Source organism: Malus sylvestris, chromosome 15 (assembly GCF_916048215.2).
Source record: "Malus sylvestris chromosome 15, drMalSylv7.2, whole genome shotgun sequence".
In the NCBI taxonomy this organism is placed as follows: domain Eukaryota; kingdom Viridiplantae; phylum Streptophyta; class Magnoliopsida; order Rosales; family Rosaceae; genus Malus; species Malus sylvestris.
The window spans coordinates 10,405,624-10,420,191 of record NC_062274.1 but is presented as its reverse complement, the minus strand read 5'-3'; the positions used below and the strand labels follow the sequence as shown (position 1 = coordinate 10,420,191).

Here is a 14,568-nt window from a genome sequence, read left to right as displayed (position 1 = left end):
TGTTCCATATACGTGGAACAAACCCGTTCCAGGGGGGAGGTGGGACGCAAAAACACCCAAAATCTGTCCCGTGGAACAGCCCGTTCCACCCATTTTTGGCGCACCAAACGCAGGACGGAACGCCTCGTCCCGTTCCGTCCCATCCTGTCCCACGTACCAAACGCACCCTAAAGTAACAGTCTATATAAAAATGGACTTTTATTCAAAAGGAATTTCATAAGGCCTCGTTTGACAAGTCGTATAGCAAACCGGACAGGATAAATAGTACGGACTCAAATATTTGATGTAATTTTGCACTAAATAGTAGGGAGCATTTTTGCTCATCACCATAAACTATGGTGTATGCTCACCATACACCTAATCAATTGACACGTGATCTTTCATCTAACTCTAGTTAACTTTCACATTAAATGTTAGTTTTTCAATTTTGAAAAAAATTAACCAAGATTAAGTGAAAGAACATGTGTCAATTGATTAGGTATATGGTGAGCATACACCATAATTTATGGTGGTGAGCAAAAATGCTCCCCTAAATAGTATCCGAATTAATTAAATTGGGCCCACATTCTTATCGGTATACACCTGCTAAATTATCCAACCCAAAGGTGCTGGAATGTGCCTAGACTTCAGATGTGATCACAGCTACAATCATGAGGAGGTGAAAAACATAAAAAAGAGAAGACAAAAATATTTTTTTTAAATAACTTTTTATTTTCCGAACATTGAGAAAAGGATTTCAAATTAAATAATTTTTTTTAGAGATGGTTGTTTTAGGTAAGGCTTATTATATTAATATCTCACAAATTGTTGAATAAACACCACATACTTAATGCACCCCACATTTGTTTTTTCACTTGAAAATTATCTTAATACCCCCACACCCCACACTCTTAATATACACCTTATATTTTATACATACGCCCCACATTTCTCAAATCTTATAACACCTATTTTTAATTTTCAAGGACTGAATCTAACCATTTGAATGTTTAGTTTGCCGAAAGATTTCAAATCAACTGATCAAATTGGTTCCATTACCTTAGTTGGACAAGTGCTCCACCATCATCTTTTAGTGAATCAGATCATCCACATAGAAGAAGATGATCTCAAGGGTTGCCATACTTGCTAACAAGATGATGGTCACTTGTAATAGAATAAGGAGCCCTGGATGATATTCTTGCGGTAGGGTTTTTGAGATATGAAAAATTAGGAGCAATAATTTTTTAGAGTTTTTTTGTTTGCTACAAATTTCCCCATAACGAAAGAGAGGATTTTCCCAATTTTTCATAGCAACTTTCATCATCTTTCACTTCACGTACAACACTATTAAATAGAACCAGGCCTAGAGGCTTGAGGTTGGCAAAGAGGGCTTGGGCATAGGATGCATCCAATGCACAATCAACTGATCGGGGGGGGGGGGGGGGTTAGGATTTTGTTCAACAATGGAGAGTGAAAGGGTTTTGATAGTTGAGAAAATAAGTAATACGGTAAAAGTGATTTGGGGTGTCATTTAATATTAAATTTTAATGTGGAGTGCATTCAACATTTTGTAGGATGCTAAGATAAAAAGCTTTTAGGTAAATGATTTGTGGGATGCTAATATAAAAAGCATAAATGATTTGTACGATCAAAAGAATAAACGGTTTTGGTTAGGGCTGGGCATTTAAAAAAAAAATTACCGATTGTATGCATTTCAAATTAGAGTAAACTGCCAATTTGCCCCCTGAACTATCACCAAACTTTCGATTTCCCCCTTAACTTTTTAATTGGAAAATTAAGGACTTAAACTAATTTTTTTGGCCGATTTCCCCCCCTACCGTTAGTTTTTCATAGATTTTATCCAAATTAACGTTAACTCTTATCATGTGTAAACCATGTAACTCTTATTTGTGGACAAAAGCGTTACTTCACTAGACATTCAGATACAAAGGCTTTAGAATCACACATATTTGCATAGGTTTATATTATAAAAATCTAAGGTTTTCAATTATTTTAAAGAATGAAGCGACCGAAGTACCTACACATGTTGTGCATATGCTTCCATTTAACAGAAATTTGGATGGAATAAATGAAAAATTAACAGCAAGGGGCAAATTGGCCAAAAAAATTAGTTTAAGTCCTTAATTTTCCAATTAAAAGTTCAAGGAGAAATCGAAAGTTAGGTGATAGTTCAGGGTAAATCGGCAGTTTACTCTTTCAAATAGACGAGTATTATTATGATTTTTTTTTTAAATTGTTGTTTCCCAAATTTGAAATTATCCTAAAAACGGTAGATATTTTCCTTCCGTACCCATTTGACATTTGAACTCGTTTCTGTTGTGTTAACCCGAATCAAGACGCGCAACAGACTCCGAACCACGTCTCAGTCGCGGGCTCGCAGCCAACAAAATCTCAGCAGTTCTCCCCCATCTCCGACCCATTCGCCCTCCGCCCTCCGCCCTCCGCCCTCTCTAGTTGTTACTACTCCTTACTCTGAGTCTGCGTCTTCAATTTCTGACCCAACTCGAACTCGAACCCGAACCCCACAACCTGGAGTTTTGGAGTCACTGGGGCCGTGTGCAGTTGCAGAAGATAAACCTGGAAATTTGGAGGAAATAGTAAGTTGTTGATTTGCTTTAAATACTACTTCAGCAGGCCTACTCCGTCCGTCCGTCTGTCTAGGATTATACTTGCTAACGACTCCATTAGTCGATCCCGATTTCGATCTCGATCGTGTAGGTTGTTATTTCCAAACGTTGTACTACGAGGTGGCGGTTCTTGGTGCCATGCCTGCTATGAAGAAGGTTCTTGCGTCTTCTTTTCATTCTTTATTTTCTTCAACTTCCAATCTTTCACATGCATGAATGAATGGATGAATGAATTGGGTTTTATTTACGTTTTTGTTTTCATTTTCGCTTACCAGAATTCTGAGCGAAGTCACATTGGGAATGTCTTCAACAAGTTGCTGAAGCAGATTGGAAACCCTGTTGATTTTGAACTTCCAGATTGGTTCAATAAGTGGAAACCCATGCCCTACACTTTTATCAAGCGCAGTATCCTCTCAATTACTAACTTTGTATTCACCAAATATACCAACTTTTTATTCACCAAATCATACCACGTCGGAGTCGGAAATTGTCCTGTGAATCATTGTATAACTTTACTGCAAGTTTACTGCAATCCCGGTTATCATCTTACATGCCTGTTGGTTTTTCTCTATGTTACCCCCATCAAACATGCTGCTGCATAGGTTGTCTTGTCTCATACATACTCTATCTGTGTTTTTATTTAGTGGTTTATACGCATCTTATCTCGCTACTCCTAGTTTCGTTGACAAATTTAAGATATATATCACACCAAGAGGATTAAAAGACGACTTGAGGATGATGGCATATTCTGTTCCTGCAACCCATCACTAGAGTCTTCTAGCGTTTGTGGTAGAGATTGCCATTGTGGGTAAGCACATTCTTGACCAATGATGGTTGCGTTTCATGCATCTGTAATAAAATAGACACGTAAAGGTTGCATATGATCATCCTCTACTGCACTTTTGTGCATTGTTTTGATGTTCTCAAAGCAGATCTTTCATCATAGTCCTGTAATAGATGGGTTGAAATGTGCTCTATATATGCAGGATGCTTCTGTCTAGCTGCTCCTCAGCTTGTAAATGTGGAAGTTCCTGTCTGAACAAACCGTTCCAGCACAGACCTGTGAAGAAGATGAAACTGGTTAAGGTAATTTGTCTTACGTTGAAAATCCTGAATTGCAGTGGTTTTAACTTTGCATCATGTGCTGGTTATTTGCCTTTCTGATTTTCTGATCGATGTTTTTAAACATATAAAGTAACATAACATGAAGGCTGATATGTGTTTTTTTTTAAGAAATAGTGATGGTCTATTCAGATATCCCCATGTTGCCCTTTATTAAACTTGCATCATATGCAATTTATTAGGTGTCTACTTTGCTAGCCTACAACTTATGCAAGACACCTAATAAGTTTGTTTAGCAATATGACTATTCATCTCATGGTTTTATGTTATTGATTTTCACGCCATTAGATTACCGAGGGTTTCCTATTATAAAACTATTAAGGTAACATAATTTTCACTGAATGGAGGGTGCTGGCATTGCTACCCTAAACCCTTAAACCTAAGCATTGCTATTTTGATAGCCATTTATTATTGTTTTTTCTTTGACATTATAATGCCTTGTGCATAGATTAAATTGTTTTCAAGTATTGTATTTATTTATCAGAATTGTAGACATTGTTAAGGTACTTAATGGAATATGGGATTTCTTATAGACTGAGAAATGTGGTTCCGGAATTGTGGCGGATGAAGATATTAAGCAAGGAGAATTTGTGATAGAATATGTGGGAGAAGGTAACTTCTTAATCATTTATCCTCTCGATGTCACAGTCATTATGTGTAGCTAGTGTAATATTTAAAAGTTATTATCTTACCACGAATGTACTTGAAAACTATTAATCAATGATGTTTCTTTGTACAGTGATTGATGACAAAACATGTGAGCAAAGGCTGTGGAATATGAAACACCGTGGAGAAACAAACTTTTACTTATGTGAAATCAATCGAGATATGGTTATTGATGCCACATACAAGGGAAACAAGTCAAGATATATAAACCATAGTTGTTGTCCTAATACTGAAATGCAAAAATGGTATTCTACCAGACCTTATTACTGGTTTCAAGGTCATTGCAGTTAATGATATGTCTTATGTGTGTTGCTTGTTCACTTTTTTGAAGGATAATCGATGGTGAAACAAGAATTGGTATATTCGCAACTCGTGACATAAAAATGGGCGAGCACCTGACTTATGATTATCAGTATGAACACCTGCATAACTTCTCTAATTTAATCTTTTTATTAATTGAGCATCTTTGCTTAAGCTAGTGTATTTTTTTCACAATCTTCAATCTGGTGGTCATCCTTTGCTCTAGAATTACAATTACTGGACATGAAACTTTCTATTCCTCTAGTCCAGTCTAATAAATTTAGCAGGTTTGTTCAATTTGGCGCAGATCAAGATTGCCATTGTGGTGCGATTGGTTGTCGACGAAAACTTGGTGTCAAACCTACCAAGTCAAAGATATCGTCAGATGCTGCGTTGAAACTAGTAGCATGCCAGGTGGCTGTGTCCTCCCCTAAATTGAAAGCTATTATCTCTGCAAAAGATGTATGTATAGGTGTCTGACGTTGTTTGCTTCCATCAGTTTCTAATATTTTGCCTTAATAAATCATAATTTTTTTTTGTTTCTTTTGAAAAAAGAAGAAACATATGAAGATACCGAGGGTTTGAGGCTTAACAAAAGCATTCTTAATAATTTGCTGCTCTGAAAACTTTCTTTTTGGTTTTTGAATTTAAATATTTTATCTTGAAATAGGGACCTATATCTTAGGATGATTCAGTTTACATGAGGATTACAATTTTGAAACAAAAATAGATTCTTATTTTGAAAGGGATGATAGAAAACTAGAATAGAGTCTATGGAGTGACTATTTGATTCTGTTCACGTATTTATGGGCTACTAACGTAGTTACCATTTAAAGTGTGGAAGTTTTCTTAGGACTTTTATTCTGAAATGATATTATGGACTAATTGTGGTACTCTTTTTTGGTAAAGGTTATTCAGAATGGAGGTCTGCATATTGGTGAGCTTTTATCTGTTCTGTGGTTATTGTCTTTTATTAGTGTTTCAAAATTTGTGATATACTTCATTTGGAACTCTTTTTATACATCTTATTTGTTTATTAGGAAATTCAGAACCCATCCATAACCAAAGCGATAGACGTTCTTGTAATTGCATTGGAGAAGTGATTCGAATAAGTCGCCCCCCAAATCAGTGGTAATTTTGGAATATCTATGAATCTTTCATTCTGACAGTGGTTCATATTTCTGAATGTGTTATGCACTTGCATTAGTTGTTTTATGTACAGTACCAAGAAAAATATTGTGAGAACTTGGAACCTTCTCTCTCGTCTAATCTGGGAATTCTTGACAACTAGCCCTTTATTCCACTAAAGACTTACTTTTTGAGAAAGAAACTATTTTATTTGCAGCAAAGACAATAAGACAACAAAGGGTAAAGGAAAGTGGTCAAGAAGGCCACTAATATAAAAGAAAGCCGGATAGAAACAGAACCCAGTCTGAGTTTGGAATTCTTTATAGGTCCAAATTTGGGCATGTTTTCAAAATCTCACTTTTAATCTTTCTGTATAAACTTGTTCTTGAGATTCCATACATGGATGTGTGTTCTTGTTAGGCTCTTTTGTGGTTTTCTATTTTTCTTTTTCTGTAAATGTGTATCTTCTTCATATCAGATTGGGGATTTGGTTACTGCACAATGAGCTCTTAGTAATGTGTGCTTCGTGCTGCATGTTTGCAACCTTATTACTTACAAAAATCAACATAATGATTTGTGATATCAGAAATTAGTCTTTCCTTGAATTAGATATATTTTGAATATTTAAGCATTGATATGAGATGTAAGTTGATGATTTGAATATCTAGAGATGATTTGAATAATAATCTTGGTAGGGAATTCCTGGACGTTTTTAATACACTGATAATCTTTACATATGTCTTAGCAACACTTGAAATAGAATACATCATGCTTTCCCTTGTAATCATTTTACTATATTGATACTAAAGGCGGCTAACCTTCATTACCTTAGGAAAGTTTAAAGATGATACCAAAACCAAACAAAAGGTGGAAAGTTGAGAAAACTTCAATGTTTTGCCATCTATGTAATGGGCACAAAGGAAAAAATTTGGGATTGTAACACACCTTATTTTTATTTTTGGAGCAATACATAGATAATATAAAACTGACTGTGAAATGTGAACACCTTCATGACTCTGTGTTTGTGCAAGTGATGTTAACCCTAAAAGATTTTAAAGAATTTTTATGGTGGAACAATAGCCCTTGATTGATCTGTCTCCTCTATTGAAGTTATTATTTATTTGTACTGCGCTTTCTCTTTTTTCTTCCATTTGCTACTTTTGGCTACTGAAAAAGAAATAAAATTATATAAATTTGTTTTTATAAATATTTGTTGTTCTGAGTTCTGAGGTTTCATGTTATTTAATTTAATCCGCTTAATATTTCTTCTTTATTCTCCAATGTTTCAGGTCTTTTGGGATTATCAAACGGTTTGATAAATATTCCAGAAAACACTCGGTATTAGATAAATCACCTTATTTATCTTTTTGTTTTGTGAGATGTAAATATTGTAGTCATATTAAGATATTGAAAATGAACTTTATCTTTTGCTGCAGATCATGTTTGAAGATGGTGGCATTGAATTCCTTGACATGTCAAAAGAAGATTGGGAGCTTGTAACATTGTGATATGATCGTGAGGCAAGTGTAAACTTTTACCCTCATCCTCAGTGCCTTGTTTCGAGTTTTATCCATATGATATCTCACAATCCTGTTTGCTAGCTCTTTGAACTTTCTAAATAAAATTGATATAAGAACAAAACAAAATATGTGATACGGAATGGCAAGGCTATATCTACTATTTAACTCAGTATTATATGCATACTTACACATGAACTCTTCAACTATAATACATGTCTTTTGGGGTAGTAGGAAAGGAAAGAGGGGGTGGGGAGGATTGGTTGCATCATTGATTTTGCATGGATATGCTGTCGTACCTCTACTGCCATTTTCATGGAGAATTTGCGATATGCACTTATCTCACATTGTGTGATGGTAAGAATTTTGTGAACAACGGCCCGTAGTTTTGTAGTTTATTATATAACCTTCAAAGGAGTTGCTGGAGCTTGGGGGTGCCGCAGCCACTTGAGGCCTGTATGCGGTTGTGGTTCCTCCCATGACTATGGAGATGTGTTTTCCTATATTTATTTCCTGCGTTGCTTGTGTATTCCTTTACTGGTAGTGCTAGTTTTGCAAGTCCAATGTCTGATGATATCTTTTGGTTTGGTGCTTATTTTGCTGGTGAAGGATTCTGCAGAAGCAAGGAGGACTCGTGGTAGTTGGAAACTGTAGCATGTATAACAGTAACTAGAGTTACCGACACTGATTTAGGCTTCACTCTGCTGTTTCATTGAGCAAAAAGGATGATCAATTCTTTGCAATGCGATGCATGTTGTAACAAATCACTAATGTAGGAATTTTAGCGATAATCCAGGCCAGGCCAGGCCAGGCCCCTCCCTAAAGAAAAAAAGAAATTTAAAAAAAAAAAAAACGAAAGAGAAACATCACACAAAGAAGCACGGGGTTGGTGAGAATGTTGTTGTATCGAATGTATTTTTCCACATTTTATTTGTCTTTTTACTTTCTGGATAGTAAATGTGTAAACTTACCGTAATAGGAGATTATTGTTTACTGGTTGAAGGTCTTTTTTACCATGGGCCGTGTTGAGGATCTGATTGTATTGAAATAATAGATAATTCACTAAATTTGAATAAAGAAATTGACGCTAACTTTATAGTTAAGTAATAAAAAAGTGTTCGGTAAAAATAAATATCTTGCTTATCCATACGCCCAAGTTTATTTTGTCATTGTATAGGATTACATCATTTTTACTTTAAATTTTATCAAACGCTTTTACATTGCTTTTTATACTCGCAATATTTTTATAAATATAGTTTATTAAATGCTTAATTGCTTTATTTTACAATTAATTATTTTTAAAGCATAATAGAAGCGGTTTTCTTTTTAAAGCACAACAATCCCCGACTGACCATTACAATAAATTGTCTGCCTATTCTCTAAATTGTTGTTAGCATCTTTATTTTTATGGTCAAAAGAGCAGAATTTATTAAAGGCGAATAGAAATATTTACATCCGAATCACAACACAAAAGAGGTATTAGTTGATGACCTAAGTTGTTGGGCCAACTTCTGATGTGTAGGATGTTAGACCTCACTTGCCACCAATGATCCATCCGGTGACGCGACACGAATAATCAGCGACGGACACCGGTTTTTCTAGAGGAATACAAAAACACCCACACAAAACAAATAAATACGTATGCTTAGGGAAAGATTGACAAAACAAAACGAATGGAACGGCTGTTTTTAGTCATAGAAAAAAATAATAAATAACCGAATAGTGCTTTTGAGCCTTTGAACAATCTGGAAAAGTAAAAGGATACTGTTTGGCTAATACATGTAAGGAACCATTTTTACATAGATGCAAAATCGCACTGCAACACATATTAAAATAACTAATTTTTTAGTACATCGATACCCTTTTACGGAAAGAGATTTTTTTTGGATTTTCTACTAAGGTCACCAGATCAAATGATCTGAGCCTTTAAAATTTGATCAAACAACTAAAAACAATGGTCTCTTTTAAAAGTTATAATAATTTTAACCGTTTGATTAAATTTCAAGGGCCCGTATCACTTGATCCAGGACCTTGGTGGAAGAGATCCAGAGAGGATCTCTTTCCCATTTTTATGAGAAGAAGTTTAGCTGAACTACACAATGACCAACCTAATTTGATATCAAATTCGCCATCCACGAGATTCGAACCTAAGACATCCCATTTTAAGTGAGAGTAATACCATCAGTAGTACTGAGTGATTTAAATAACTAATTAAAGTATTGAAAAGAAATATTGTCACGAAATCAATAACGAAAGGTTAGCTTTTAATTATTTTCTAAAAAGTCACTTAGACCTAAAATGTAGTTGTATTTCTCTTCACTTATAAGTTAGAGATTTTACACTAAATTTTAGTCAATAATAAATTTAAATCAAAATATTATAACTAGTTTATTGTGAAATTTATCTCTCTACTTCTTAATGTAAATAAGAAATTACAAGAAAGAAAAAGGAAAGATAAAATAAATAAAAAACAAGAAGAGGACGCCGAATGCCGATGGAGGAGTGGTAAGGAGTAGGTGTGGTGGGTCCTGGCCACCAACCCAACCCAATCTTCAATCCAAGTGAGAGTGGGGGACCACCAGGGGAGTAGGGAAGGGATGTGACAAATTGAGAATGGTCGGGTGGGGGACTTGTGGTTGGAGGTAATGTTAAGAAGTTTAAATGTGTGAATTAAATTAGAGAATTTTAACGAAATGTTTTTGGTACAGTTTATTTTAATAAAAAAAAATATTTTTACATAAAAAAGTTAATTCTAATACTATTCATTTTATTTTTTATTTTGTTCTTATCTTTAAAACTCAAAAATTTCAATCCATTTTCATTAGTTTCCTATTAAATTATGTAAATTAAACATTAAAGTTGTTTGTTTTTTATTAGCGACGTATCATTTAGTTTACAAATTTAATATATTTGTCTGGGTTGGCGATGGTTGGTGCAAGGTGGGTTTTCCCAATCTTTTGGGAGGAATAGGAATTGGAGTTGGAAAGGAATTCAGTTCATCAAGTGGTTTATACTCGTAACAGGGGAGATAGCACGAGAAATAGTCTACGTGTATGTGTACCCGATCACCTCCCTCGTTCTTTGGTTTGGTTTTGAAGTTTGACATTGTCTTTGTTTAAATGTAGGATTAAGCTCCGAGGGACTCTAATCAAGTACGAAATTGACCAACAGTAAGACCAAAGCGTGCAAGCCTATGAGTAACGCCGGTGGTTCGACGGCGAGCAAGCCTACACGTAATGTAACCAATGAATGGTTTTATCAATAGTATACTACAAGATGACAGCGTGTGAAATTTTTAATTTTTGTTTCTAAAATTGAAAGAAAGAGGAAGAGAGCGAAGGAGAACATGAGAGTCGAGAGAGAAGGAGAGATGTTTATTTATTTATTAAATTTTTATTCTGAAATTAAAGATGTTAAAATCATCTGTAGGTGATTGAAGTTTGAAAATTTTATTTTGTGAAATTACGTTACTGTCCTTCATCTTTTTGTTGTAATAAAAGACTAACTAATTTTTTGTTTTTTTAATTGACAAAGAAAATTCTATTAACATGTCGTTTAGATATAATAAAATTAGACGAATAAAAATCATAATTTTGGACGAGAGAGCTGGAAATGGAGTTAAAAAAAAAAAATAAAAAAAAAGGGAAGCGGGGTTGGTGGGTCTCTCCATCTATATAACGAGAGAAAGGGGGTATGAGGAGAATTGCCATTTGCCACCACACACGTTGTTAGTTTTACATTTTCTGGCAAATTGCCGGTCCATAGATTTGCTAATCGGGATCTAAATCTGAAATTAAATTCTATAATCCCGGTTATTTACATATATCTATATATTACAAAAATTGTGCAGTGTGTCGGTGCAGACTCACATACTTGCAAGCGCAGCAAGGATGAAGGTGATAGAGAAGATCCAGGAGTCTTTGGTGGATGAGAAGAAGGTGGTCTTCTCCTTCGAGTTCTTCCCCCCAAAGACCGAGGATGGCGTCGAGAATCTCTTGGAGAGGATGGATCGGATGGTCGCCCACGGCCCCGCCTTCTGCGACATTACCTGGGGTGCCGGTGGCTCCACCGCCGATCTCACTCTCGACATTGCCAACAAGATGCAGAACCTCATCTGCGTCGAGAGCATGATGCACCTCACCTGCACCAACATGCCCGTCGACAAGATCGACCACGCCCTCCAAACCATCAAGTCCAACGGCCTCCAGAACGTTCTTGCTCTCCGCGGCGACCCGCCCCATGGCCAGGACAAGTTTGTTCAGATCCAAGGAGGCTTTGCCTGCGCCCTCGACCTGGTTGGTTCCTACTTTCCCTTCCTTACTCATATTCCCCAGATCTGACTGACACATTCATTCATTCATATATTGCTTGCAAATTGTATATTGTAAATTCCAAATCGCTAAATCACCCCTTGCAATTGCAATTGCAGGTCACCCATATCAGAGCCAAATATGGCGACTACTTCGGCGTCACTGTTGCTGGTTATCCAGAGGCTCACCCGGACGCCATTGCCGCCGATGGCCTCGCCTCTCCAGAAGCATATCAGAGTGATCTCGCTTATTTGAAGAGAAAGGTTGATGCTGGCGCCGATTTCATCGTCACTCAGTTGTTCTACGACACTGATATTTTCCTCAAATTCGTGAATGACTGTCGCCAAATTGGAATTACTTGCCCCATTGTTCCTGGAATTATGCCCATCAATAACTACAAGGGTTTCATACGCATGACTGGCTTCTGCAAAACCAAGGTATTAGAAACTGCCTTTTCCCTCTTCTCTTATCTTCCTCATCATCCCACTTTACAAACAAGAAAATGGCACATTGTAGATACCAGCTGAGGTTACCGCTGCCTTGGAGCCTATCAAGGACAACGAAGAAGCTGTGAGATTGTACGGAATTCACCTTGGAACCGAGATGTGCAAGAAGATTTTGGCTTCCGGGATTAGGACTTTGCATCTTTATACTCTCAACATGGAGAAATCTGCGTTGGCTATATTGCAGGTTTTCGTCTATATCTTTCTTATTCCGTCTCAATTGACTTTGAGATGTACATCAAATTATATGAGTTGCTTGATTAAAACATGTACTACTTTGGCAGAATCTTGGTCTGATTGAAGAGTCCAAAATATCAAGGCCCTTACCTTGGAGACGCCCTGCAAATGTTTTCCGTGTTAAAGAAGATGTTCGTCCAATTTTCTGGTATGCAATCCAACTGCTACCAAAGACACACACACACACACACCAAAGAAAATATCTAATCGTCCTGGTAATTGATGTAGGGCTAATCGTCCCAAGAGCTACATATCAAGAACCATAGGCTGGGAACTATACCCACATGGGCGGTGGGGTGATTCCGGTAACCCTTCATATGGAGCACTGACTGATTATCAGGTACAATAAACACACCAATTTGGTCATGGTGCCTATAATTTCGGGATGGATTTGGGCGGATCAGTTTCTGTGTTTATCAAAATTTTCTGCGTTGTTAAATACTTGAGCATTCCAATGATGTTCTCTTAGAGAAAAATTTACCTTTATTCCTAATCCAGTTTATTTCATTTGATTAAAGTTTTTCACAACCATCTGGTCACAGCCACATGTTCTTTCTTACTTTATATTTTTCCTTTGCACTGGAGTTGGGTATACATGACCTTAAGTCATAATTTTTCAACAGTTCATGCGGCCGCGTGCACGTGACAAGAAACTTGTTGAGGAATGGGTTGTCCCATTGAAGAGCGTTGAAGATATCTGCGAGGTGAAGTTTCCATCTCACTGTGTATTTTGTCTTTGCATTGTCAGCAAACTACCTATGAACTGACGTAATGGAATTGCTATTATCTCAGAAATTTAAGAAATTCTGCCTTGGAAAATTGAAAAGCAGCCCTTGGTCTGAACTAGATGGGCTTCAGCCAGAGACGGGGATCATAAATGAATCGCTAGGAAAAATTAACACTAAGGGTTTCCTTACCATCAACAGCCAACCAGCGGTAAATGGGGAAAGATCTGACTCGCTGTCTGTTGGTAAGCAATAAGAATAAATATGTTTGTCATTTTGCGATTATGATAACCATTTGAAGATTCAATTTGTATCTCATTTTTGTGAGTGAGGCTCTATCTCAAGTAATTTGGTTTTTATCGAGTTTTCATCAGAATCACTTGAGTCTCGTTTGAGCCGTGTAAACTAGCTTGAACTTGGTAACTTAGAAAATTCAATATGATAGATGATTTCATTTTTTTTCATGAAGATAATTTACATTTGATTATCATCCTTATACATGATCTTGAAAATTGCATATTATCTAGACTCTTAACATATCTAACTCGTTTCTCAGGGTGGGGTGGTCCTGGAGGGTATGTTTATCAGAAAGCCTATCTAGAGTTTTTCTGTTCGAAGGAAAAGTTGGATGCTCTTGTTGAAAAATGCAAGGCTCTTCCATCTCTAACTTACATGGCCGTGAACAAAGATGGGAGCTGGGTATCTAATACTGGCCAGACTGCTGTGAATGCCGTAACATGGGGTGTCTTTCGAGCAAGGGAGATTATCCAACCAACTGTCGTAGATCCTGCCAGTTTTATAGTTTGGAAGGATGAGGCATTTGAAATCTGGTCAAGAGGATGGGCCCGCTTATACCCCGAGGGTGACTCATCTAGGAAATTGCTTGAAGAGGTTTGTGTTTTTCATTAATGTCTCTTCTTCCCTGTTAACATATATATGATTTGATTGTTCAAATGTATGCTTACTACACCCAAAAGACACCTTTCCACTCTCGATCTTTTGACGGGAATTGAGAATAGTAATATCGACGCCATCTTGTTCTCAACTTTTGCAGGTGCAGAGCAGCTACTATTTGGTCAGTTTGGTAGATAATGACTACATCCACGGTGATGTTTTTGCTGTTTTTGCCGATGTTTGAATGAGCTGTTTTGTCAACTCTTCCGTTTCTTAAATCCCTTAAAAGTGGTGCTTTCATTGCAAGTCCGATTATAAATTTGATGTCATTAAGTTGTGTAATAATAACTCGTTGGGATTTTTGAATATCCCCTGTTTCAATTTCATGGTGCAAATTGCGCGTATATCATACGATCTGGTTCTTTGTTGGTTCGCTTCTCGTATGTAGTTTGTGGCAATGTAATCCACATTATATGATTTGTACTTGATGTTCTCTCTTTAATCTTTATAAATTTATATTGTCGCGTATAATATATTCC

The 14,568-nt window shown here is 36.4% G+C and overlaps 2 protein-coding genes across 8 annotated transcripts; both read left to right on the top strand.

Moving 5' to 3' along the window:
* The first annotated feature begins 2,304 nt into the window (after positions 1-2,304).
* Positions 2,305-8,376, top strand: LOC126605525 (histone-lysine N-methyltransferase ASHH3). Of its 7 annotated transcripts, XR_007616980.1 has the most exons (15): positions 2,305-2,597; positions 2,689-2,783; positions 2,903-3,032; positions 3,324-3,435; positions 3,614-3,713; positions 4,283-4,361; positions 4,489-4,660; positions 4,747-4,827; positions 5,003-5,177; positions 5,625-5,652; positions 5,756-5,846; positions 7,133-7,181; positions 7,280-7,363; positions 7,595-7,717; positions 7,970-8,376. XR_007616980.1 is itself a non-coding variant. In XM_050272935.1 (14 exons), the coding sequence occupies exons 2-13, from the start codon at positions 2,766-2,768 to the stop codon at positions 7,349-7,351; spliced, it is 1,107 nt and encodes a 368-aa protein (XP_050128892.1). In that variant the 5' UTR covers positions 2,305-2,597; positions 2,719-2,765; the 3' UTR covers positions 7,352-7,363; positions 7,970-8,376. The 7 variants fall into 7 exon arrangements, 6 of the variants coding, with proteins under 6 accessions (XP_050128892.1, XP_050128896.1, XP_050128894.1 ...); XM_050272935.1 differs by lacking the exon at positions 7,595-7,717 and having other exon boundaries at positions 2,719-2,783; XM_050272939.1 differs by lacking the exon at positions 7,595-7,717 and having other exon boundaries at positions 5,003-5,129; positions 5,765-5,846.
* Positions 8,377-11,050: 2,674 nt separating this feature from the next.
* LOC126602508 (methylenetetrahydrofolate reductase 2-like) lies at positions 11,051-14,560 on the top strand. The gene is made up of 9 exons (XM_050269408.1): positions 11,051-11,655; positions 11,790-12,107; positions 12,187-12,360; positions 12,458-12,558; positions 12,639-12,750; positions 13,034-13,114; positions 13,203-13,380; positions 13,692-14,026; positions 14,190-14,560. The coding sequence occupies exons 1-9, from the start codon at positions 11,251-11,253 to the stop codon at positions 14,271-14,273; spliced, it is 1,788 nt and encodes a 595-aa protein (XP_050125365.1). The 5' UTR covers positions 11,051-11,250; the 3' UTR covers positions 14,274-14,560.
* Positions 14,561-14,568: the final 8 nt, after the last annotated feature.